Source organism: Alternaria postmessia (genome assembly GCF_024291825.1).
Source record: "Alternaria postmessia strain BMP 2775 chromosome Unknown scaffold_58, whole genome shotgun sequence".
Classification (NCBI taxonomy): domain Eukaryota; kingdom Fungi; phylum Ascomycota; class Dothideomycetes; order Pleosporales; family Pleosporaceae; genus Alternaria; species Alternaria postmessia.
Window position 1 is genome coordinate 71191 of NW_026260131.1, and position 25667 is coordinate 96857.

General features: G+C 51.4%; 8 protein-coding genes across 8 annotated transcripts; 4 read left to right on the forward strand and 4 right to left on the reverse strand.

The window, feature by feature from the left end:
- Positions 1-1208: 1208 nt before the first annotated feature.
- J4E82_007901 (uncharacterized protein) lies at positions 1209-2984 on the reverse strand (the record flags this gene model as incomplete). The annotated part of the gene is made up of 1 exon (XM_051734142.1): positions 1209-2984. One exon carries the CDS (start codon positions 2982-2984, stop codon positions 1209-1211), a length of 1776 nt encoding a protein of 591 aa, XP_051586082.1.
- A 1202-nt stretch (positions 2985-4186) lies between these two features.
- On the forward strand, positions 4187-4822 carry J4E82_007902 (uncharacterized protein; the record flags this gene model as incomplete). Its single annotated transcript, XM_051734143.1, has 1 exon — positions 4187-4822. One exon carries the CDS (start codon positions 4187-4189, stop codon positions 4820-4822), a length of 636 nt encoding a protein of 211 aa, XP_051586083.1.
- Positions 4823-6149: 1327 nt separating this feature from the next.
- J4E82_007903 (uncharacterized protein) lies at positions 6150-7373 on the forward strand (the record flags this gene model as incomplete). The annotated part of the gene is made up of 4 exons (XM_051734144.1): positions 6150-6691; positions 6957-7210; positions 7258-7305; positions 7339-7373. 4 exons carry the CDS (start codon positions 6150-6152, stop codon positions 7371-7373), a joined length of 879 nt encoding a protein of 292 aa, XP_051586084.1.
- A 1507-nt stretch (positions 7374-8880) lies between these two features.
- Positions 8881-11763, forward strand: J4E82_007904 (uncharacterized protein; the record flags this gene model as incomplete). Its single annotated transcript, XM_051734145.1, has 3 exons — positions 8881-8886; positions 9037-9849; positions 10288-11763. The coding sequence occupies 3 exons, from the start codon at positions 8881-8883 to the stop codon at positions 11761-11763; spliced, it is 2295 nt and encodes a 764-aa protein (XP_051586085.1).
- A 664-nt stretch (positions 11764-12427) lies between these two features.
- On the reverse strand, positions 12428-14637 carry J4E82_007905 (uncharacterized protein; the record flags this gene model as incomplete). The annotated part of the gene is made up of 2 exons (XM_051734146.1): positions 12428-14503; positions 14557-14637. 2 exons carry the CDS (start codon positions 14635-14637, stop codon positions 12428-12430), a joined length of 2157 nt encoding a protein of 718 aa, XP_051586086.1.
- Positions 14638-15420: 783 nt separating this feature from the next.
- J4E82_007906 (uncharacterized protein) lies at positions 15421-19293 on the forward strand (the record flags this gene model as incomplete). Its single annotated transcript, XM_051734147.1, has 2 exons — positions 15421-17262; positions 17308-19293. 2 exons carry the CDS (start codon positions 15421-15423, stop codon positions 19291-19293), a joined length of 3828 nt encoding a protein of 1275 aa, XP_051586087.1.
- Positions 19294-20358: 1065 nt separating this feature from the next.
- Positions 20359-21587, reverse strand: J4E82_007907 (uncharacterized protein; the record flags this gene model as incomplete). Its single annotated transcript, XM_051734148.1, has 2 exons — positions 20359-21342; positions 21408-21587. The coding sequence occupies 2 exons, from the start codon at positions 21585-21587 to the stop codon at positions 20359-20361; spliced, it is 1164 nt and encodes a 387-aa protein (XP_051586088.1).
- Positions 21588-22510: 923 nt separating this feature from the next.
- J4E82_007908 (uncharacterized protein) lies at positions 22511-23973 on the reverse strand (the record flags this gene model as incomplete). The annotated part of the gene is made up of 5 exons (XM_051734149.1): positions 22511-22933; positions 22988-23334; positions 23387-23503; positions 23605-23676; positions 23796-23973. The coding sequence occupies 5 exons, from the start codon at positions 23971-23973 to the stop codon at positions 22511-22513; spliced, it is 1137 nt and encodes a 378-aa protein (XP_051586089.1).
- Positions 23974-25667: the final 1694 nt, after the last annotated feature.

Below are 25667 nucleotides of genomic sequence, written 5' to 3' on the forward strand. Positions count from 1 at the left end.
TTGCACGTCTCTCGAGAAGTGAACTAAATTTGGTATTGCGTGAGTTACTATCACGCCAGACTACTAGGCCAACCGCACCCCCGCCTTCGGACAATGCGATACTCTCGACCCCTCCCGATTTCAACGTCTTCCTGGACAACAACCTACTCCCTCTGATGCCCACACACCCTCTCTACCCATCCCTAGGAACAACATGCGGAATTTGCCAAGACCCCTTCCACGAGACACACGCTCCCGTATTGGTCGTCAAGGCACAAGGATGTTCCGGACATGTGTTCGGCTACCAGTGTCTGCGCAAGTCTATCTCAGCAGACACAGCAAATAGCAACAAATGCCCACTGTGTCGGACAACGTGGTTTGAAATATCGAGGCAACATCTGACAAGATTGGCGATCGTATGGGGAAGGATAGGCCAGGTGGAGAACAGGGTCATTAGGGACATCGAAGACGCTGAAAATAACACTGAGAGGGCTAGGTCAGCTATCGAAATCAACACGAGAGACTCCGTGCCTATTCTAGAGCACGAAATGTTGATTGCTAGAGGTCTAGAGCACGAACTGTTGCTTGCTAGAGACTGGGAAATCGGGATGGCACTTGCACTTGCGAGGGCCCAGGTGGCCGACCTTTCGGTGGTAGGAGACATGGCTCATCGGATGGAAATGTTGCTTGCTGGAGAAAGAGAGAGACAGCGAGATGGCAGCGGCGATTACTAGGATTCACGCGACTCTCAGGCCTAGTCCTCGAGGGACATTGCTTATGGCATGGCTTGTCTTTCTGCATGTACTGTTATTCGCCATTATAGCAAAAGGGATATGGGGCTAGAAAGACGAGATAGCCCTGTGGACCTGCAGAAGTATAAGAGGCTGACGAACAACATTGTTTTGCAAGCGACGAGGGAGAAGTCTGAGCTTTGGAGCGAACCACGTAATTAATGCGATGAGATAAGTTCGTAACTATGTAACATATGCACGCTCAGAATTTCATGTAATCAGTAATATGTAATCAGTAATGGAATTTTCTCCATGAAATTCTGTTACTGATTACATATTACTGATTACATGAAATTCTGAACGTGCATATAACATAAAGATATCCGTCCATCCCCCAGAACGCCATGCCAAAATAACAAACTATGCAACAAGTAAGCCCATGCCCGCCGTACTATAAAAGGACTTTTTCCGCGACCTCTCCTCCTCATCTGTCTAATCTCAAGTCTCAGACCACCTAGCAAGAGTAACACTAGTAGTGTACACCATGGCAACGACTCCGACAACCATCATAGTGACATCGCCGAACTTCTCCCAAGGACGGTTGGCCACGCCCTTGTAGTGCAAGAAAGCAGGGTAAATGTACACTAGAGGCACACAAGCAAAGCTTCCAATGAGCGCGACAAACTTGTCCAAGTCGCTAGCTCCAAGGATAGCAATGAGACCGCAGAGAATGACAAGACTAGTCCTGAAAGCATTCTTCTTCCACTTGGTCATGTTACTCTGCTTGCCGGATGCGCGGCCGAAGATCTTAAGCTCGATGTTACGCATAGCGGGGAAGAGCTGCACTGGTGTGCCGACCAGGACGGCCATAGAGTAGAGGAACTGGACAGCATTGACGAGCTTGCTAGACTGGGGGAAATTGGTAATGACCTCGACTGACACGTTCTCGCCAAAGGTTCCGTAGCAAAGCACGCCGACGGACGTGAAGATGACAGTGATGATGAGCATGACAAGGTAGAGGAGCTTGCTGAAGTGCTCGGGCTCCTTCATGCTGGACTGGATGGGAAGGATGAGCCCAATGCCCTCGAAGGTAAAGATGGCGGAACCGATGGTCATGGTGAAGTCACGAGGGTTGAAAAGCTCAATAGACGGGTGGAAGCCTCCCATCTTGGCGATCCACGAGATGTCGTACCAGTAGATGTATGTCAGACCGATGAGGATAAAGACATCGGCGAGAAGAGCGGCAGGTCCGAGCTTGGAGATGTTTCGGATGAAGGACATGGGTATCAGAACAGCAATCTGGATACCAATGAGCGCATTGGTTGAAAGCGGTTCTTCTGCATGAGCAACAGCGTCAAGGAACGATCGGAGATTGTCTGCCGTGAAGATAAGACCAGCGCATACGAAGCCAATTTGGGACAGCGTGATGGAAATCAGGATGAGGGCACGAAATCTCGGTCCCACGACAATGGAACCTAGATCACCGTAACCACCGCCACCATATCTCTTCCTCGTCGCCAACAGTAACTCGAAACACAGTGCGGTGATGGCAGATACCAAGATCATAGTAACGGACGAAAACAGCATTCCGCCGTTCTTGAAGGCTTTGGGCAGAAACATGATTCCGGTACCGATGAAGGCCTTCAGGAGAGTGAAGAAGGTCTTCACCTGGTCTGCGTCGCCCTGTTGCCTCAGTCTTTTCGAACTCTGTCGTCGTCCGAGAAGTGGTCTGCGCTCGCCTTGCGCCTCTTCCTCTTCATCGTCAATGGCAGACTCTTCGTCTGTATCTTCGTCAAGATCTTCACCAGCAAACTGGCCGTACAGCTCAAGGAATGAGATGAAGTTTCGCGTCACAGGCTCCGAGATGTAGCTGACACGCTTGCTTTGCCGCTGCAAGTATTGTCGTCTCAGTCCGCCGGGTGCAAGCTGGTCGCGAACGGGGAGTTCGTCATGGTCAACATCTGAAATAGACGGCGCACTGTTGCGGCCAAAATGTACTGCGTCGGAAAAGGTTGTTGCTCGTTGGTGCAACTTTTGCCGCCGGTTCTGTGCAGCGATTTTGTACAGATCACGATGGATATCGCCGCCCTGCAGCCGCAACGACGACTCTGGCATTTGACGATCGCCTGAGTTGGAAGCGCTGTCTGCGCCATCTTCCTGAGCCGGTGTTGCTGGGTCAAACTCTGAGAAGTCGTAGCTTGGGTCTAAATGCTGTTCGAGGACCCTGGCCTCCTTGGGATCGGCACCTGCAGTTGTCTGCGGCGTGTCGGTCATGGTTGCGATAGCTCGACGGATGTACAGATCCCTCAGTACTATGTAGATGAGAAAATATCGACGGAGCTACGAAACTTGGGCGTCTGGTAGCCTGGGTCTGGCGGTGAGGTCCGAATGATGGAACTAACGGCCAATCAGGATTTGCGAAGCTTAAATGGTCCGTGTGCCTGACATCACCGTGTTGTGATGTTTGCCGCTTGCAGTACGTTGTGACAGAGTAAGGGTATGAGAATGTGCAAGAGCAAACAGATGACAGTCACCACAGGAGAGGAGAGCTACTTGAAGCAAAACAAAGGACGAGAATCTTCGAAGACGAGACCGCGACGGACCTGGGAAAACATGACGATCGCGCTGGCGCCTTGGCACCGAAGCACCTGGGCACGTGTTGTGGAGAGCGTCTATCCCTGCGTCAGCCACGGAGTCATTGGCGCAACAACCGACCGCTGCCGCATCCTAGGAATTGGACCCCAAGATAGCCGTTTAATCAATACACATTGCCGGCAAAGCAGAGAAGCCCTTTGATCCGCAATTGACACGTTTCGTCCTTGTCGACGATAGCATAAAGGCAGGAGAGCATACTGTACGTGATGGCTGCCCAACAAACCCCTCAGATCGTCTCACCATGGCCCCTCCAGGATTCGGACCGCCAGGGTACTCTGTCCCGCAGCGCTACATGCATCGCGAACCGCCCCCAGAAGGGTCTGACACCAACACTCGACCCTACGCTATTTTCTTTTCCTATCTGTTAACATGTCTTTCTGTCGCTGTACTCATCATTTTGAGACTCTTCAAAAGAGCCAATGTGCTGCAAAAGTCAACAACCGCGCAGCTCCCGTCTAGATCACATGTCTGGCTGTTCAGTGGTCTTGCTTTGGGTAGCCTGCTCACGACATGGACGTACATGTTTCAGTACTTCAAGGTCAGCTATCAATCATGGCTGATGTGGCGGAGCTACTACGAACTTGAGCCACATCATAAACACTGGGGATTGTGGTTGAAGGAGACCTCTTTATTTCGGGAGGCATGGGAGACTGTCATTGTAGGCAATGCGAGATACTGGTGGTCACATCAGATATTTTTCTTTGCATTGGGTCTGGGATTATATTTGGAGCAGAAAGGTAAAACGGACTTGATATATTCACGGATAGCAATAACTAATGAACATAGGTATTCGACGTGGGATCAGATATACCTGGGCATTCATGCTGCTTGGCCAGATAGTAGCCATCAGCTTTGCCACAAACCTCTTCTTACTCACCTTGCTTCTAAGCCCACCTACACCTGCTCCGTCGTCGTCATCCGGAGTACGTCGGCCAACATGGCTAGGTCCTTGGCTACTGAACCTCTTTGCCATATTTGCAACAGCGTATCCGGCGATGCAACTGGCCGATGAACATTACTGGCACCATCCCACGCACTTTATGCCGGTGCTTATGGCTCCGCACGTCGCCCTGATGATCTTGCCCATTATCCGCGCCATTGTGCCAGCTGGGTACTTCAACGACGATCCTCAATCTACCGATAAGATCTACAATTTTATGTGGGCATTGGTTCTGGGAAACGCCGGACTAATGCTTGCATGGACAACTGCAAGAGCATATGCCTACGCCGGCTTCGTGGGAATCCAGAGTGCTCTGCTGGAACACCCAGCGGTAAGCAGTGTAGGGTTCGACGTAATCTTCTGCTGGATCACTTGGACCTGCTGGTATTTGACACAACCAAAATCTGGTGATCAACGCGTAGGGCGAATGAACGGGGTGAAGAGCGCGCGTGCTGACGATGGACCGGACACTGCTCTAGGTGCCAGTGGGTATGACGGAGGAGTAAGACGTCGCTAGTGTGGTCGTCGGCCGAGGAATTGGATACACGATGGAGCTATACGTTGTGGGCAAGCGGAGAGGAGTTCGTGTGCTGCGGGTACAAATGGGATGTTAGGAAGGCTTTTACGCCACTATCGCATATGTCGTCTGTAGGCCAGTCAGCATGCCATAGTTGGACAAGGTCTTATAGAGTAGACATGTGGGAGTGCTTTTAGAGACGCCCGCTGTCATGTAAGAGGACATAGAGCTGTAATGGTAGCATACAAATGCCGTATCAGCTGAATTCACCAACTTCCCGTACGCTTCGCATGGGTTGTGTTATTGTGGTTGCGCCCATCGTGTTTACATGCGGAAGGTACTGGCGGATGTGCCGGAAGCAAAATCGACCATCACGAAGGAAGTAATCTGGTTGTAGTCGCGGGTCTCGTAGTTGGTGTAAGGCTGTGAACCTGAAGCCATGGACGATGTCGGCGACTTTGGCAATCGATAAGATTTAGCGCTAACAGAAAGTCCGGTGGCTTAAGGCCAGCCAACCTCCCTGCGTCATCGAAAGCACCTTTCCACTTTTCTACGTTTTCGTATGGTACAGGGATACACAAGCAACCTCAATATTTTGTGCATCAGCACATCACGAGCACTTTCATATGGCATCTCGTACCCCGCTTAATCAGCCTCCCAAATCAGTGCTTACAATACACTTTCATATTGCGGACACCCAGAACCGTAGCCTTTCGCCGCATCTTGCTTTTTTCTACCTGCATGTATGGTACTGAGCTATCGATTTGCTCCTCGTATCAACAGCTGATCCTTGCGCTACATGCACCCTGACGCCCTGTGCGGCTGTGGCAGTTATGGCACTTATGCAAAGCTTATCCGACAGGCTGGGGAAAACTTCGTTCGCTAAAGCGCGGGGTTGATCTATGAGTGCCCCATTTGAGGTGAACGGTCCCTCATCGGGCATGCCGTGCGGCCCTGAATACGGATCTTAGCAGCCGACTGGCAAAAGATCACCATGGGTGTGGCAAAGCTCGCAACGCTACCGGCTAGCGGAACGTCATGGGCTGGCTGGGTGCCGCTATCGTGGTACACATGACCGTTGTGCAGGTGGAACCTTTGGGGGAGCTGCGACGAGGCTGCGCGAATGCGGCGACTACGAAGGATGATCGTGAGTATAAAGCTCGCCTGTGCCGTTGTTGAAGAAATGCACTCACAACACCATCAATCCATTCAACTCATCTCTAATCAACCTCACAAAACCTATCCCTGCGTCAATCGCCTACCAACCTAAGAAACATCAATCAGCATGAAGACCTCATCGATCGCTCTGACCCTTGCGGCAGCTGCCATGGCCAGTGCACAAGAAGAGCCGTACTACAACATCACAACTGCACCTTTCTACCTGGTCGTCACATCAGAGGATGGTGGTGTCAATGACACAATCAGTGCCTGTCACGTTGGTGCAGCGATAGAATCGCTCTGCTTGAGCAATGCTGGAGCGGGCGACGCCCCAGAACCTCTCGCTGGCGCAGAATTCCAATTCAACACATCAATCTACTCTCAGGCACCAGAGCCATCTTTCGGCGTACCTGGCATTCTGACCTGGTGGCTGAACACAAGCACTCTCGACATTCCATCATCAGCGGCCTTTGGCCTTGACCCGACTTCCAATCTCGCAACCTTCACCCTCAGCCCTGGCAGCGATGACGCAACGCAGCTTGCTTTCAACTCTCAGGATGAGTTGACCCTTCAGGCTTATGTTCCGGGCGAGAACTACACAGGCAGCTATCAGGAGTTCTACCGCTGGTATGCGTGCGACACATCCTACTCCAGCTACCAGTACAACAACCTCGTGTGGGGATTGGGTGCAGGCAAGCCGGACAACCCGACGTGTGTCTCAGTCAACGTGACGAGGGTATTTGTTTGATTTGCGAAGAGGGTGACGGGATGGTCATTGGAGGATAAGACCAATGGAAAACTTACGACTTAATGTGCTACGCAGATAATGCTAATCAATAATGAACACTCATTTACATGTATGTCCGTCCCATGTGTACGTCCAGTCAGGTACCAACCATAGTGATGTGACCAAATGTGCCTCTCCAGGAATTGTACAAACTCAGTTACTTTCTTCTCACTCCAAACTACATTCCAGCACTATTAGAACACTTACTCCTCTTCCCATTCTACTCACTCTTGTTCCTTTCTGCCATGCCAATCGCGGCTACGCGGACGAACTCATCTGCTCCATCACTTCCGACCACTTCAACCTCACCCTTGCTTCCGACGGCGCCTCCCTGACTGGCAATACATTTTCCGCATACCCCATCCTAATCGTGACTTTCAACAAGGACAACTTCATGAACGCGCAGGACCCCATTGACTGGGAAGCCGAGAAGTCAGACAGGGGTGAGTACAAAGGGTATTCATGCTGATTGGTCTATCACACGTTTCAGGGGATAGTGTATGCGAGGCGGTATCGGTGACAGGCGTGGGGAAACCTGGTAAGTTTTTGCAGGACTTTTGCTTTTGTTCAGGGACAGTCTGGAACGGTGAGATGTACATGGATTGATTTCGTAATATAGATACACCGAACTGTGTTAAGATTCAGGTCAAGAGCGTAATTCTTGAATTTTCAGGAAACGAAAGTACAAGTACGATTACAGCCTTCAAGAAACGATGAGGGATGAAGGCTTGTCGTCAACATCATTGTGGGAGGAGTTGTTCGCGTCGCGAGTGCAACTGTGGGATTGAGCAAACAAAACATGAAATGCACCAAGATCCATGTTAACACAGGCACTCATTGCAGAATGCACCAGATAATTGCTTCCTACTTCTGCATACTCTGAGCAATTATGCTTCCAAAACGACCTGCGCTGCGCTGTTGAGGCCTGGACGGGTCCTTGCTTGTAGATCCCTTTGCGCTAAGAAAGCAGCATGAAGGGACGCGGGGACGGCTAGAACATCGAGGTAAGCAATGCACATAGTCGGTGCGTTGCATGGCTCAATATGCATGGCTCAATATGCATGTACTCAAGCATGGGATTTGGTTGCTCTCAAGGCTTAAATCGAGTCCTCGAAGCTTAAGCAACTAGCGTGACGCGTGAGGCTGACTTGCGGCGAGCGTCCTTCTCCACCGCGTATCTAATCACTCAGCCTCCTTTTTCACCACCATTGAGATAGTCGAGACCCTTCTCACGACACGGCCCTCGGCAATGTCAATTGCATCGACCCAAGGTCGTCGGGCGCTAATGACGCGTCAATATACCTCACAATGCCGCTCTTGACAGCTATCCGCGCTTCAAACCACCGCAAGCTCGCAGGCCGCGAATACCAGCCCCACTGCAGTCGTACAAACGATGATGCGGCTGCCGTCAGATCGATAGTTTCCGATCAACTTCAAAGGCGTTGCCCAGGACGGATAGGTTTGTCGAGACGGTTGCCTCTAGCTTCCCCGCGCAGATCCGGAGACAACGTGTAGGGCGGTTGGGGAAAGCATGCCGTCATCGTGCTTTCCATCGAGTGTGAGCTAAGACGAGCCACCAACGCAATGGCAATATGGCAGACTGTCTTGGGCATTTTTCTTCAATTATCGCAGCACGCAGCATTGCTTGTTTGTGGACGCTGCATAACAATTGCTAACCAGCACTTCCGTCATTCTTTCGCATCGCATCGTCCTCATGTTTCCTTCTACCTTACTTCTCTTCCCTTTGGTCTTACTCACGAAACCTACAACTGCTCAGTCTTCTTCTCTATCCTCATCAAACACACCTATACCTAGCAGCGATGTTACAGTGATCACCGGCGCTGCCAGCACCTCCACTGGCACCTACTCTGCCAGCTTCTCGAGCGGCTTGCCAGGCATAGTTCTGACTTCGACTGCCTCCGGGCGGCAAAATGCTACCGCCACATCTTCAACGACAACTGAAGAGGTCACGGCTATAGTCGGTCTGCCACCCTCGACTGATTCCGCAAACAGTACCGCGTCAGCGACAACTTCAGCTCGTCCTCGGCCAAGTAATACTCGACCATGCAACGGACACGTCGAGTTCTGCGAACGGAGATTTTCCAACGTTTCGATGGTCGTCGCGCACAATAGCCCGTTCGTGAAACCACACAATGCAGCCAGCAACCAAGTCTATCCAGTGCTTAACCAGCTCAGCGACGGAATCAGAGGGCGTAAGCTACTGATACATGGTAGAGAGGGCATTGGCTGACATTCCATGATAGTGCAGTTCGAGACTCATAAACCCAACGCCTCCTCTGGGATACGTCTCTGCCATACCTCTTGCAACCTGCTCGACGTGGGCACCCTCGAATCATACCTCGCAACGGTCAGAGGCTGGCTCGCTGAACACCCATACGAAGTCATCGCTATCATGATGGGCAACAACAACGGAGATGACACCAAGATACCGGCGACGGACTACGTTGCGCCATTCCAAGATTCAGGAATGATGGAATACCTATGGACCCCACCCTCAGCTACTATGAACCTGACCGATTGGCCTACACTAGCTGAGATGATTATCAAAAACAAGCGCGTGGTAGTGATGCTAGACTACAATGCAGACCAGAGCCAAGTTCCATGGCTCCTCAACGAATGGAACTACCAATGGCAAACGCCGTTCTCTCCTACAAATCCCGCCTTCCCATGCACCGAGCAGCGACCTCCCAACCAAGCTGAAGATGTCTCACGCAACCGCATGTACTTGATGAACCACAACCTCAACATCGAAGTCAGTCTCCCTGGCGTCAGCAGCATTCTCATACCAGCGTACTCGCTCCTCGACCAAGTCAACGCTGTCTCTGGCAATGGCAGTGTTGGGCTCAATGTGCAGAATTGCGAGAAGATGTGGGACAGGCCGCCGAACTGGATACTCGTTGATTATTACAATTTTGGCAATTTTAATGGGAGTGTCTTTCAAGTTGCGGCCACAGCGAACAACGTTACATACAACGACCAGTCGTGTTGTGGTACTGAAGATACTAGTGCCGCACATGCCCTTAGGAGTCAAGGATTCTTTGTGGCTTCGGTGCTTGTTGGGGTGTTTTTGTTGTGGTGAGCTTGGAAGAGTAAAGACTATCGACTTTGACATCTGACCGCTTTCTCTGACTTGCGAAGATTTGAAAAGCGAGGCGCTTCGGGAGTTCGGGTGGCATGTGTCTGACTAAGACACTGCTTTATCAATCAAATAATTACCCTCTCTAGCCTGAACGACCTGCCCAGTATGTTTACCTGCTTGATATCCAACCGACCTACGCTGATGTGCCCGTATTTTGTCTCGTTCTCGTCGGGTACCTCCGTTAATATTGCGGCGCTCCTGGAGAGTGAATTAACCATTTCCGAGCTGTACATCACGGACCACGATGTGTTGCCTTGCCATGACTCCACGCTTGCTCCTATCGAGTACATATACCACAACATCTATAGTTCCTCATTCTATTATGAACTTTGTCTCCAACCAACGCACTGATTCCACCAGCGGCCACCTAAAACTCATACTCGCTCAAAGACGCCATCGCTAAGACCGCCCAACATGCCCTACCTTAGGACTCGCATCCGTAAGCTCCATCGCGAAGCAGAAAAAGACAAGGAAGAAGGCGAATCGATCAACCGATACAACACGGTACGGCTATCCCCACCTCCTGACGACAAACTCATAACGCTCGATTCGGTGCCACGCAACTACAAGTACAAGTTTGAACCGCTGCCGCGCCAAGACGATCCAGTCATCAGAGAAATCCTGGGCCTCATCCGCAGCCTAAATGGTCAAAACATCGAGGTTGCAAATATGCGCTTCCGAGTATCGCCGACCGACGAGTCCTTGCCATTCTGGTTGGCTTTGCCTGATTATACCACCTACTGCAGCAAGCTGTATACCTTCATAGATGACTATCACGAATTTCCACTTACTGGCTGGGTGACCTTCTCTCCTGGACTACCTGGCCCAAATGCAGACAATCTCTGCCTAAAGATAGGTACAAAGTGGGTTTTGCTGAAAGACTGGTTGCTGTCTAGCTACAAGTCTGTCAAAAGGTTATCTGATGGAAGTGGTCTAGTTGGCGAGAAAGGCTACAGGGCGCAGCGCAAATGGTGGAAGCTCAACGGGAAGTACTTCCGTCTTTTCGACCTTCCTGCCGAGGTTCGCATGACGGTCTTCGAATTCGCCCTTGGTCCTCGAATTTACCCCTTGGTTGAACTCAACAATTATTCAGTTCGTCTCGGCATCGGCTTCCCTAACTGGCTCGATAGCAGCCTTATGCAGCGACGCACTTTTCTTCAATTGTCCATGGGTGACTTCCAGAGAGTAACAGGCTGCTCCGCTCACGAGCCTAATATCGCACTGCTGTCTGTCAGCAGGCAAACTCACAGCGAGGCACTCCAGGCTGGCTGGGAGAACACTCGAAAGTGCTTCTTCTCACTCATACATTTCGATTCTATCTTCGATGCGCGCACTAAACCGAAGTACAACTGGCTCAATCACATTATTCTTGACTTTAACATGAGCGATTGGTTCGACTTGCTTAATCTCAAAGACATGCTTGGTCGAGAACCGAGGACCCACTTACACAAGAGCAGCTCCAAGTCTTCCATTACGCTTCTCTCAACACTAGACAAACTATCAACACTACAACTTTGGTTCAGGAGCCCAGATGATGGCGACTCCTGGTATCCTCATGGTATAAAAACAATCGCACACAAAGTTAACAACACGTTGGATGACAGCGATGGCAGGATGATTTGCTGCCAACGTACCATGGTAGACTTGATCATGACCTTCGCCTGGCCTTTTGTCAAGGACCTACGCGCAAAAGTAACTGTAGGCGGGATTCTAAAGGAAGACAGAAAGAAGAAATGGAATGAACGCCTTGCTTTGTCTGCAGAAGACAAGCTTCACGTCATCGATCAGGAGGCCGCGGAGCAGGCTATCTTCAACACACCTCTCGCTAACATGTAAGTTTTTTTTCATCTTCCAAACAGATTTGATCAAAGAATTTGACTGAGAACATGTATAGCGCTTCTTCTTGCTCCTGTCGCACCCCATGCGTGGTTAAACGCTGCAGCAGGGTTGTATCAACGGATGTTTTCGACTGCGAGGACGATAGAGACAGAGGTAACGCAAGCATTAGCGAGGACGTGGAGAAAGTGGAGAGCCAAGAAGAAATTGATGAAAATATAGTTTAAAGGTCTCGTAGATTGTAGATTGGGGGATAATCGTATGTGCGATGCGATGTTCAAATCAACCTTGGTTCGGCTCCCGAGGAAGACGTACGTTTTAGACAACGAGCGAAGCAGGGAGGGTTAGGCTGCTAGAACTATAAGCTAGGAGGGCTTTGAAATAGTCGCGTCACTAGGATGTAGGAGGATAAGACGAACGATGATGAACTCGCAGCAGCTACTGTTAATTTGATGGACGTGCTGGTGATAAGACGCAGGCACAACGCGGTCGAGTTACACTGTGACAGTCTTCAAAGTATTCTTATTTTTTGGAAGTATCAAAGTAGACTATGAAGTATACACATAACGCTCTTAGTCAATCACCAGAGCTCACAAAGCTCATGTATACTCCTTGCAGATACCTGTATCATAGCTCTGAGCATCATTCACACCTAGTACTCTCCTCACTTCTTCGCATCAGCCTTCTCCTGTGCCCTCTTCTCCAACCTCTCCACTTCCTCGTCAATGCGCTTGAAGCTCCAACTCTGATAAAACGGCGGATAAAGGAAAGGCCTGAGATCGAACCGATTGTCGTCCGGTGAGTACGCCTCTGCATGGTAACTCGGCGTCATAGTCGTCATCTTGTGCCGGTTTATCGCATAGTAGTGGAAGAAGCGCTTAACCTTGACCGCAACCTCCCGAGGCGTATAGCCATCAGACCATTCATGCGCAAGGCGGACAAAAGTACCATACGGACCCAGTTTCAACTCTTTGCGACACTTTCCAAAGACACCGAGCTCGGCGTATGTCATGCCCATGTCGACTTCGTCGCTTTGGGCGTAACCTTCGGTGAGGGGTTCGAGTTCGGCGGTTGGTGTTGCGTCGATGAACTCGCCAAGGATGGGCAGGGAGAATTCTTTTTGAGCGTAGCTTATGAAGCGCTTTAGATCGGTTTTGGAAATGCTTCCAATGGGATTTAGATCGGCGCTACTGCAATCGTACTTGGTGAGGTATCCACGTAGACACTCGTCGACGTTGCCTGAGGCAAGGACTAGTAAACTACCTCCGCCTGGGCGCTTCCGAGTCATAGGGAGCATTTGGGCGAAGTAGTAAGAAGATACAAGTCTAGTCCTGGCTTGGATGTTCTGTAGCGCGAGATTCTCCGCTGGCTGACCGCCGTGAGCCCTGAAACGCGGTGTGAAGCCCGTAGCCTTTGTCAAAAGATTCTTCTGGCTGTTGTAGATGTCGTCGATATCCGCTTCAACATGGTGGCATCCAATGTCTTCTGCCAACCTCTTAGCACGGCTCCTTGTTTCCACACTTGACTGCTGCGACATTCCCATGTATACCGTGTGGAGGATGCCGTTACATATTTGCTGCGGGCTCTCAGGTATCCAGTTATCTTTGTCGTGGTAAGGGCCTACAATGCGACGGACATCCGCGAGAACTTGCTCGTTACCATCTTTCACAGCCTCGTAAACCAGTCGACACATGGAGTATACAAGAGTACCTGTAGCGCAGCTGTCGATGCCTCCGCTTAAGGGCAACATGAAGCCAGCTTGACCGGATCGACGAAGATAGTCCCACAGCCAGCATGCAGGTCCCAAAGCGATTTCCTCTTCGGGGGTGTGATAGCGTAGTGTCTGAGCTGGGGTGGGCCGAATGTCTGGGTCAAAGTCTGCATCCGAAGACGATATGCGTAGATTTGCCCTGAAGCGCTCATATCGTGGACCTGACACGGCTTGTAAGCCTCTTGAGGGGCTTGTGCGGTATGACCAAATCTCTTCTAGGTCGATTGTCGCAGTAATCACCTCAACATCCTGCAACGAGAACTGGGTACCCTGTGCGCGGACGGTACCGTTGACGAGTACCATTGCGCTGCCGTCATAGAATAGTCGATCACCATCACATCCTTGCTGGTTAGCGTAAAGGTAGGCACCTCCGCACTTGGCAGTGGCTGACCGAATCAGGTCGAGGCGAGTATCGAGTTTTCGCAGTTCATGATGAGAACCCGAGGAGTTGATGATGATGTCCACGCCGGCTAAAGATAATTGGATATGCGGTGCCTGCGGCGTGAAGAGCTCTTCGCAAGTCTCATACCCGAAAGAACAATCGAGAGCAGATACTATGCCATCTCCGAACGGAACAAAAGATGTCTCTTGTAACGCAAGCGCAGCGGCAGGCAGCTCGTGGAGCTCATATTGCTCCACCTGTTGGGGGCGGTTCCAGGGTATAAAGTATCGTCCTTCTCTGTAATTTCCTTGTCCTGCCAGGCTCATCTTGGGGCGAATCAGCAAGATCTGGCCATTGAGGAACACGATTCTCGCATTATAGAGGTTCCCTGAGTGGCGGACGGGCATGCCGACATCGACGAGAATGTCATCGAGCTCCCTATCTGTTAGGAGTTGGGCGAGAACTTCCCAGTAATGCCTTATGGTGTCTTGTTCAAGAAAGTGGTCCAGCAGGCCATATCCTGGGATTGAAAGCTCTGGCGTAGTCGCATACCTTGCTCCAGCAGATTTTGCGATCTTGACGCTTGCCTGTACGAGGTCAGTATATGTTTCGTGTGTAGTCGGTGGAGGAGATGACCTGCCTTGATCCGCTGAAGATTGCCAGTGAAATCCAGGGCCCATTGGTTCAGGCTGCAGGTCGAAAGTGTCACGAGACGACCCATTGTAGGTTGTGGTCTAATCCGGTCGTGGTTGATGTAGTGGTGGCCAATGTCAGTGGTGGGGAAGTTGGAAAGTGAGTCTGAAAGTGAAGGATTAAGTAAGCAGAGTCTCTCGTGACTTGGTGGTGAATCACAGAGAGTTGAGGCGCTCGCTGCGTGCTTGGCGGGGCAGGCTCGTAGTAGTGGGGGTTGCGCACTAACCAAACGCGCCAAGATCGCTTGGGCTAGTCGCGCGTCTCGCTAGGGTAGGCCTTCAGTCCCATCGGCGCCGTTGTCTGTCGGTGGTACATCCAGGCACTGTGATCGGGTTTTTTTCTCACTCTCGATTTTGTGTGACTCCAGCTCACCATCTCCTTGCATGGCCCTGCGACTGCAAGGCTCGTCTGGGATTTCCGATTGTGCCCTGACTGCGACGACAGCGTTGTGATTTGATTTAGCTCGGACATCGGCTAGAGTGCTCGCCACTTGCCCTGCGTCTGGCGATCCGTCGTGGTTGGTTGGGTTGTCGTGTCTAGAGTCTGCCCAACACACCTCCGGCCGTTGATCTGGCCTGCAGCCGTCGATTAGTGGCTGGCGTGTGCTTGGGTGGGTTCATATGGTCTATCTTTCTCCGCAAAAGGGTCCTGGTATCTACATGCGCAAATGTCGGATTCACACGACCATGCCATTGCCCGCTCTCAGGCCCGGAGGCGACGCAGGATCGATCATGCAGACTTAGCGAGACAAAGGGAGCAGGACTTCTATATACGTATCTCCACGCGCCATACTGAAAGCTACACTCACACCATGCACAGGTACTACCCCCGACCGGGCTCCCATCTACCACAGACAGATGGCCCTGGAAGCCGCCAGGCATCTCCGTCGCCTGGCTCCAAGTCGCAAACGCCTCCGAGTACCCCGCCGCCCTCTCTCGACTATGCTGCTCCACGTGCCTCGGATGATAAAGCCCTGACTGCCTTTGCACAATTGGGCGCTCTGCGCCTGAATGCTCGCCGCTGTCTCATATCCTTCTTCGACCGGAATGACTGCTTCCTCCTCGCTGAGGCTACGCGCACCCTGTCGCTGCAGAGCGGAGAGCCCGAGTTCGAAGACGACCGATTAGCCTTTGGCACCACCATTTTCCCCAAGGAACAGAGTCTCTGTAACTACACCGTAAACCTCGCTCCCAAGTACAGCACGCTGCCTCTCGACGATCCGAGCGACCTGCCTCACCTTGTTGTCAACGACCTCAGCAAAGACAAACGCTTCTGCAACTTTCCCTTCGTCAAAGGCCCGCCTTACTCGCGCTTCTATGCCGGAGTTCCAATTCGCAGCCCAAGCGGTCACAGCATCGGTACATACTGCGTGCTGGACGAGAATCCGCGAAATGGCCTGACGCCGCACCAGCTTGCTTTCTTGAAGAGCATGGCTGGGACAGTAATGCGGCATTTAGAGAGGACTAGGGCAGCAGAAGACCACCGGAGGGCCAAGATCATGGTCAAAAGTCTGGGCTCATTTGCTGAGGGAAAGAGCGGGTTGGAAAATTGGGCACAAGATCCCTGGGACGTGGACACTCAAGTGTCTGGTCTACCAGATGTAATTCTACCGCAACGGCAGCGGCCTGCAGCTACGTCCGATGCTGCGCAGCAACCTGTTGTGCTCAACGGATATGATCATGTAGATCCGGGTATGAAAAACCCGAACGATACCCCGCCTCTAAGTAGTGTGCCACCGAGCATTGCGAACGTGGAGGCATCTGATAGCATGCGGCCAGAAATAACCACCACCACATCGTCCACCTCCACGAAAGGCTTCACCAAGACTGATCAGAAGGACAGGGTAGCCCCGGAACTGAGAGCCCATTTTACACGGGCAGCAAACATGATTGTGGATTCAACCGAGGCCGAGGGAGTGGCATTTTTCGATGCCAAAATCAGTACATTTGGAGGTCTTGTTGACGACGACTTTGATCCAGATCAATTACCAGAGCCGGACAAGCCTTGCGATATCTTAGGGGCGGCTCTTTGCAGGACCGATCGGGATACCAAGCCACTACCCAACACTGGTGAATGCATCTCAGAAAGCGTTCTCAGGCACCTCCTACGACTTTATCCACATGGCCAGATCTTCCATCTCGATGACGACCCTGCATCGCCGTCTGTCAACTCACCATCAACTGGCGTCAGCATCGATGAAGTCGAGTCGGCCGATGGCTTTCCATTCAGTACACCGCGCAAAACTGAATCCACTCGAAGCTTGGACGACGAAGCCTATCTGAGAAGAGTTTTTCCGACTGCTCGAAGTTTGATACTGTATCCCTTGTGGGATCCGCATCGCGAGCGCTGGTTTGCGACGGCTGTCATCTGGAGCTCTGAACCGAAGAGAATCTTTACGACAGAGCAGGAGCTCAGTTACCTGGCGGCCTTCAGTAATTTCGTCATGGCTGAGGTTGCTCGTCTGGACACAAAGCTAGCCGATGCTGCAAAGGCGGATTTCATCTCATCCATCAGCCATGAGCTGCGCTCTCCTCTTCATGGAATACTGGGAATGACTGATCTGTTGAAAGACTCCTCTCTCGACGGTCAGCAGGTGTCCCATTTAGCAACCATCGAGACATGTGGAAAAACTTTACTGGAAACCATCAATCACGTGAGTTGGGATAATCTGCATCAGATACTGCCACTAATTTCATAGGTGCTTGACTTTGCCAAAATCAACAATCTGACACGAGGAGTTTCGAAACGCCAGAAGAAACGTACGCAGAGCGCGAAGCACATGATCAGCCCGGGCCAAGCGCATACCAACGATATCATGACATTGATCAACGACGTCGACATGAGCATACTGACAGAAGACGTGGTCGAGAGTGTCTTCGCTGGCTATACATACGCGAAGACATCTGCTCAGACATACGAGTTAACCACTTCGAAAGTGAACAAACCGCCGATATCCATCATTCTCGACATCAACCACAGCGACAACTACGTCTTCCGCACACAGCCCGGGGCATGGCGGCGAGTCATTATGAACTTGTTCGGAAACAGTTTAAAGTACACGCCTGGCGGATACATCAAGGTCAAGCTTGAGGTTAAGCGAAAACCTGAGGACGACGACGAGTGCGAATTCCGGTTTTCGGTCACTGATTCTGGCATTGGAATGTCGGAGGACTACATCAACAATAGGCTTTTCCACTCTTTTGCACAAGAGAATCCTTTGAGTCAAGGCACGGGTCTGGGTCTGTCTATTGTCAAACAGATCGTCGAATCGCTAGGAGGAGAGGTGGAGGTGCGTAGTGAAAAAGAGCGCGGCACCAAATTCACAGTCACATGTCCTTTGAAGGAGACACGAATGTCACCAAACGTCTGCGCCACCGGCCTAGAAGGAGAGAAGGATTTGCAACTACAGCAAATCACGAAGCGCACAAAAGGCTTGAAAGTGCGATTTGAGGGCTTCCACGAGGAGGAAGAGTTCCGTGTTAGGGATCTGAAGAACAAAACCGCCTCGAAGCTATCGTTGAAGGCACTCGACAGCCTTTGCGATGAGTGGTTCGGCATCGAAAGATGCGAAGACGGCGACAATGCGTCTGAGCCAGACCTGATAATTGCTACCGAGACCTGTGCCAAAGGGTTGCGAACTACGTACAGCCAGAATCCTGGTAAAGTGTCTCCAACCCCCGTTATTGTCATATGTCAGGGTGCGGCAGCTGCGCAATCAACAACGGCTATCACGGTGCCAGGCATAATCTTCGAATGCATAGGTCAACCCGTCGGACCACACAAGATGGCGAAAGCCCTTGCCTCCTGCCTCGACCGCCACGCAAAACGAGCAGAAACACAGCTACAGCCTCACAAGATCGATTCCGTCATTCCCCGCATAACAGAACTGAACCTCACAGAAGAAAGACCAGCATCAGCACCCCGTCGCACCGACCACCTCCACGTGGTAGAATCCTCCCGACCCCAACTCACGAGCATTAGTAGTGCCCCCGAAATCCGGTCCCTCCACAACACCACTCCCCCCAAGGCTTCCAAATACCTCAAACCAACGCGCGCGTTGAGATGTCTCTGCGTAGACGACAATCCCATCAACCTCCGCCTTCTGCGCACTTTTGTCGACAAACTCGGACACCACCACGTCCTTGCCGCCGACGGCCTCGAAGCGCTCGAATCGTATAAAGCCGCTACCGTCGCCAACGACGGCGAAGCTGCAACAGAAGAATCGCGTATTGATGTTGTGTTGATGGATATCAACATGCCTGTCATGGACGGTCTAGAAGCTACACGGCAGATTCGCGCTCATGAGATCCGAAATAACCTACCCAAAGTCACTATCATCGCACTTACCGGTGTGGCCGATACGGATATCCAGCAAGAAGCTAATTCAAGCGGGATCAACCTCTTCTTGATCAAGCCAGTTAGATTAGCAGACTTGGAAGTTATTCTCAAGGGTGTGGTTACGGGACAAGATAAAGCGAATCTAGAGATTGAGGCGGAGAAGGAGAGGCTAAAGTTGGTGGAACAGGAAGCCATCTTCAAGTCTACAGTGGAGAGCGTGGATGAGAAGGCGAGGGGAATCAATGTGGGTGTTGCGGTTGTTCAGGGCGAGGATGAAGTGGTGAAGAAGGTTAAAGTTTGCGAGACACAAACGCAGCAACATAAGAAGAGTGCGTCGATTGTTTGATGCACACACGCCCGCACGCTTCCCAGGAGAATTGGAGGTCTCTTCTTGCTATGACGCTTTTGTGCTAAAAAGAGAAATGGCAGGTCGTTCTAGCGTAGACTGTTCGCAGCGCTCGGATTCCACGGAGGGATATTCGCCCAGGAAGACGTCGACACGTATCTTGTTGCTGATAAACAAGCTCGGTATGGACAAGGAATGAGTGAAGCGAGAGAGAGAAAGAGGGAGAAAGAAAGGAAAATTTACGCATTCTGGCGTACATGAACTGCATCTTGGCAGTTATCTCTTTGGTCTTTCTCCCGGAAGACGAGAGAAGAAAGAAGAAAAATTATGGTCAAGAGCAAGCTTGACGAAAACAACGACGACGAAAAGGGGAGTAGCATGTTCAGGCGATTATACCCTTCTATCTTGCATATTCTTTTCCCAGACTTTTTTGTTTCCTTTTCTGTCGTCTTCTTGTTGTCTTCTTGTCAGTGGCGCAGGGAGATGATGGGTAAGCTGGCTATGGCGATTGGGGCGTCTTTTTTTTCTCTTTTCTTATGAGTGACTAGTTTGGCATGGCATGGCATAGCGTGGCGTTTTTTTTTTTTTTAGACAGATGGGATAGGGTAGGATGGATGGATGTGTGAAGGCATCACGATTCACAATTATGGTATCTGAATGAAATCAATAAACTACTACTATGTTAGCACGCTTAAATGATGCGGATTCCGTTGGCTCGTACACAGGAGCGGTAGGCGTGAGAAGTAGGACGTTTAATGAACCTCTAGAAAGCATCATTCAGACAACAGGTGCATGATTTGGTAGTAGTGTTTAGCCTGCAAAGATGAGTTTTTATTGATATAGTGTGTGCTATGAGATGACATATTCAAGGAAAGTATGAGTAAGTTGTAATACTGCTAATAAATGCATCATCCCATGCTCTTCCATGACACTGACACCATCTCATCCAAGTCCAAACCCAGCCCCCAACCCCAAGATCAATCTTATCCAAAAGCGATGACAACCCTTCACAATTGTTCAGTAATAATCAGGTAAGGGATACCAGCCATTGCAAGCACTACGCAACTAGTTAGACACGGCCATCTCCCTATGCGCTTGCGCTAAAATCTCACCAGCAGCCTCCCCCATGAAGACAAACGCCTCAATTGCGACAACGTGCAACACAAAAACGAACATGCCAATCGTGATGAAGAAGTTCTTGGTGAACAACTTGATAAGGCGGCGTCTGGCCTCCCAGTTGAAGCTCCTCCAGGCATCAAGGAAACCAACGACACCAGTTCCACCCATGATCTTGCTAACGACCTTTCCGCCAAAGGTGCGATCGAAGGGAACGATGGTGTCCTGGTCCTCGGGGAGCAGAGAAGCTTCGATACGGACCAAGGTGACCATGGCAGGGAGGCAGAGGAAAAGTGTGCAGGTGATGGCAAACACAATGACAGCAAGAACCCTCGCGATGAGACCGATCTTGTCTGCACAAGTCTCGATGGAATGGCCCTCGTATCCAAGCTTGTTGAGCTTAAGCAGCATGAATACGCCAGCTGTGAGGTACATGCTGACATAGGGCATAACGGCCTTGAGCGCGGCGGGGACGGCAAGAGTCTTCCAGTGGGCCTTGGAGGGAATACGCCCCCAGAAGAGGCCGTCGGTGGGCATAGCGACAACCTTGTGTGTCCACGCGGCGTGTACGTTGGCGAGAAGGGCAGCGCTAATGGCAGCGCCAACAACAGCTGAACCGGGCATGCCCTGTAGGGCCCCCGAGAAGAACGTTGTAGCCAGGCCAGACAGGAACGAGTAGAAGCAATGAATCTTGAAGCCGCGGAAGCGGGACCAGCGGCCGGCGTGTGCGACAAGGTGGCGGACGGTAGCGCGGATGGACGCTGTGATGGGCTTCGCGTTCACGAGGGTGATTGTCGGACCGGCTTCGAGGAGTGTTTCCTTCTCGTTGGAGTCTTCTTTGTCGTTGGAGGTTTCGTGGGTAACGGTAATAGCGGCTACGGGGGACTCGACCATGCAGAGGGTTACGACGACTTGGTTAAGCATGTAGGAGAACTAATCATATCTTATTAGCAACATGGTCCTGGACATCAGGCAGGAAGATGGGGACCAGGACGTACGAGGCTGATGCCTATGGCGGCAATGAAGATGGTGGCATAGATAGGAACAACCTGCCAGATGCTGATAGACATGTCTCCAGGCCTTGACATTGGTTCAGAACGTCCCAAGGCGCGCTTCACGAACGAAGACGTCTGCGGGTGCGACACGGCGCGACGAGCGAGCTCGACGAGGACCGTCATCTTGTCGATGTCCTCTGTAAAGCCTGTTCCTTAAACTGTCTTAAATATATCGTATATCGAAAGGTCGCGGTCGCTTCGAATGGTAGAAAAGGGTAAAAAGAATAAAACAGAAGACAAGAAGAGTTAACAACAGGTAAAAGGGTGAAGTGACAGGTTGGCGCTGTCACAGCGGCACGGCGTTCAAGACGGACTGCGACCGGCCAAGGAGGCGAAGTCCAGCCCCATTGACGCAACAAGACGGTTGCCTGGTCGCGCACGGTCCATGTGCCGACTTAGCCGCTGATCTATAATTGGCCCCGCCTTGTGTGAATGTGACAGAGAGTGGTTCAAGTAATTCACATTCCGATACATGCAGAAAGCTCTTGGGGGAAGACGTGGGCGTGCTCCTTCACAATAGAGTCTATTGTCTACAGAGAGCATGTTCTGGTGTCACTCGACAAAACTATACCTGAAACCGGTTCGGCCACAATGATGGATGAACCTGTATCCCAACACTCTTAGGCAACCTGCAGAAGATTTGGGGCCAAAGTTGGACGCCTCATCTCTTAATCATCACCCGTGGTCTAATCCATGACATCACGCGTTCAAGTAGACAACAATAAGAAGACAATGTTTCATTATATCAACCGTCAACTACGTGACGAGAAAGAACAACTCCCATGTTACCATGATTACAGTACCGGAACCCCGCCCATGACAGACAGGACAATGTAGAGGGGAAAACAGGAGAAGGCGCTAGACTAGAGACGCGACCAAGAAAAGGCTTTTAAAGGAAGAATGATACACAACGCTGGCCTTGTTTCCAATTTCAGGATGAGCATAAGTCGTCATACGTGAGCATCATGAAGATGTGTGTGCGTGTTAGAGATCGATCGTAGCGTATTCGAGGTTGAGGTGAGTAAGATAATCTGGGAAGATCAAGCTTATAGGGCAGGATGGGCCGCTGCGATCTTCTCGCCCTCAGTCTCGGACTCGTCGGAAGAAGACTCAGCCTCGGCAACGGGTGCGTGGGTGGGAGCTGAGGGGAAAGCCTCCTTCTTGACCTCTGGGGAAGTGGAACGCCCGCGGTACTGGTTGACGGTCTCCTGGGCCTTGGCCGTGGCCTGCTGGGTGTAGCCTTGTACAGTCTTCATGGCGTTTCCGGCGTGCTGGTTAGCAAGACCCTTGACCTGCTGAGCCTGCTGGTTGGCAATGTTGAGACCCTTCTCCAACTGGGCATCGATGACCTCCTTGTTCTGAATGTACACAAGAGGACCGAGGAAGGTGATGAATGTCGAGATCAAGGCCAAGCCCCAGAGCGGGACAAACTTGATGAGGAAGTAGGAGATGAGGGAAGCGAAGAAAGCCTGTAAGGGATAGTCAGCAGCTGTACTCATTGTTAAACCCAAGGGCGTACTCACAGCAACGGTGACGTAGACGTTCTCGGCGAACATGATACGCTGGGACTCGATGACAAAGAAGTTGATGAGCTGCTCGAAGTCGTCCGTCATGCGCTCAAGCGAAGCCTTGGGGATAGTGTAGTACTGGCGGGGCCTGAACTGCGAAGTAAGACCACGTCCGATAGCCACTTGTCCGACAACTTCAGCAGCTGCGGTAAGACCAAGTACCATGTAGGAGGTCTTGAAGATGTAGCGGATCAGATTCAGGTATCGTGCGGCGAAGATGAAGACGACGGTTGCACCAAAAGCGATGCCGGTAGCGCGGGGGTTCTTCCAGCTCAACAGGCGGTAGAACATGCTGTGGTAGTCTGGTATATGTGTTAGCTACGTTGTCGATATGGAACACCAGTGTAGCCCTACGAGTGAGGTTCTGACCAGTCGCGGCCTTGTGCTCGGGAATCGTCTTGGAGTTGGCCAGATCAGCAAACTCGTCGCGGGTCTTTGCGCCCTCTGCCTTGACATTCTGTGCAACGGGGCCTGCAAAGTTTAGCAATGGTCGTGTGCGCATCATTCAGATATCTGCAGGCTGTTAGCTGCGGTCCGGAACACGTAGGGACGAGTCTGTGTACATACCTTACCGTTCATAACGGTCTGCTTGGCGTTCTGCACGCTGGGGTGGTTGTTTGCGGCGTTCATGGCGTTTGAAGCTGCTTTGTGGGTGTCAGTTCAGGAAATCAAGTGTTGTGCGGGCGGCAGATAAGAACTGCGATATATGGCGTTAGCTTGCGTCTCGGTAAGGGTCGAGGGCGTTCTGTCCCACTCACCTCACTCTCTAGAATTCCGTTCTTTGCCTTGATTGCGCTGTTCTGCAAATCACTGTTTGCGCTGCCGTTTACGTGGGAAGGAGAGCCGTCCATCTGGTTTATGAGATCCGGAGTGCCGTTGGGCGTGGCTAGGTCGAAATCGGTTTGTGTGTTGTTAAGCTCAACTCGGGGAGCTCCTGACATCGCTGAGGACTTGGCCGTGGAGGGGTATGATCACGGGTAGATGAGGGCAAGTAGTAGTGTGGGAGTATAGTGACAAGGTGCTGGGGTATGGGAGAGTGTGAGAGGTAGAAGGTGCTGCTATGGTTTTGTGCGGGTACTGTCGTGTGCGCAGCAGTTTGTTGGGCACATTCACCAAAACGTCATGGCTCCACTCCACAATGGCCTGGCCATGATTTGTTTTCCACTGCCACTCACGACGCACTTCTGCACATACAGGTTTCATAGCAAATCGTGTCATTGGCATACATGTGCATCATTCACACAATGCCTGAAACCAAGTTGCTGCGTGTCGACTTGTCCTTTCCGCGGATGCGATTCTTGTTCAGGTGGCAGGCCCAAGCGTTCGGCCTGTTTCACATGTGAAAGACGGCCAGGTGGTCTTGATTCCCCCCTCATGACGCAACATAGGACCAATGTCACAGTCAGTCTCACAAAATCTCACGGTACACATGCCCAAATGTACACATATTAGATGCATCTCTTTGTCCTGTGCATGATATCTATCTTGCTGATCCACTTTTGCATGCCAGGTCCCAGACAGATCCCCCTGCGTCGATCTCCCTTTCATCCAATGTCGGATTGTCTCTAGCATAGACCAAGATGTGGTTTACTCCTGCAGCATACGGACATTGGCATTGCAGCCTGCGGAAGACATTGTCGACAATTTTATCATCCAGCATGCACCTCAGCGTCACAAGGGAACATGTATCCCCACTTAGCCCACATTGGTAGTTGACGAGCTAACAACGCGCTGAACGATGATGTAGGCTCTGCGCCATGTCCATCTGTCGCCTCGCTCCCCTGGGGTTGGCAATAAGTCGGGAAATTAACATAGCTCGTAGCTCTTGAACATTGCAAATCCCCCTTGTGATTCGTATTATTCTGCTGACACTGGGAACTTCGCCGAAGTGGCTTTGATTATCGTGCATCTGAACATGTGGAACCATCAGGACCGATCACGCGAGTCTAAGCCTTGCGGCTCTATTCTCGATCAGAGCCACGGATAAGGTCTTTTGCGACCTGCACGTGAATATTTGGCCGTGGAGGAATCTCGGAGGCATGTAGCGGTTGACTGTCAGTAAAATTTTAGGATATAGGGGTGGCTTGTCTCTTCGTGTATAGCGCATGAAGGATCTTGGAGAGCGCTTTCGGCGGGGAGCGCATCGTTTGTAGTACGATGAGGCTCGGCGATGTCAAGTCTACATCGTGGCATATGTAAATGCTGTACACGAGTACTTAGAGGCCCATACTGTTCCTGGGCGCCAAATATAGGACCCCAACTATTTGTGCTACCAGGCGAAGCAGGATCGTCGGCTAGGTGTTGATGGACAAAGGAATGTGGAGGGGAAATTATGGATGGTCACTCCGCTGCGCTTCCGCGGCAGCGGCGATGACTGTCCACGAAGCTGCAACGTCATCTCTCGGCAAGGGTCATGTACTTGATATATTGAGTGGGTATTTGTGCTTTCTAATCTTACATGGCACCCCTATGTGATGTTACAATGTTTGTTGTTGTCATCGGAAGGGAGTGCTTCGCAAAGGCAGGTGCGAAACGGAAGGCGGGGGTTCAGGGTCTCACGAGGCAGGCGCAGACGCACAGGGCACTCTACCACGCGACAACAAAGGTGGGGGTCATCGCCCTCGGCCTCCTGCTT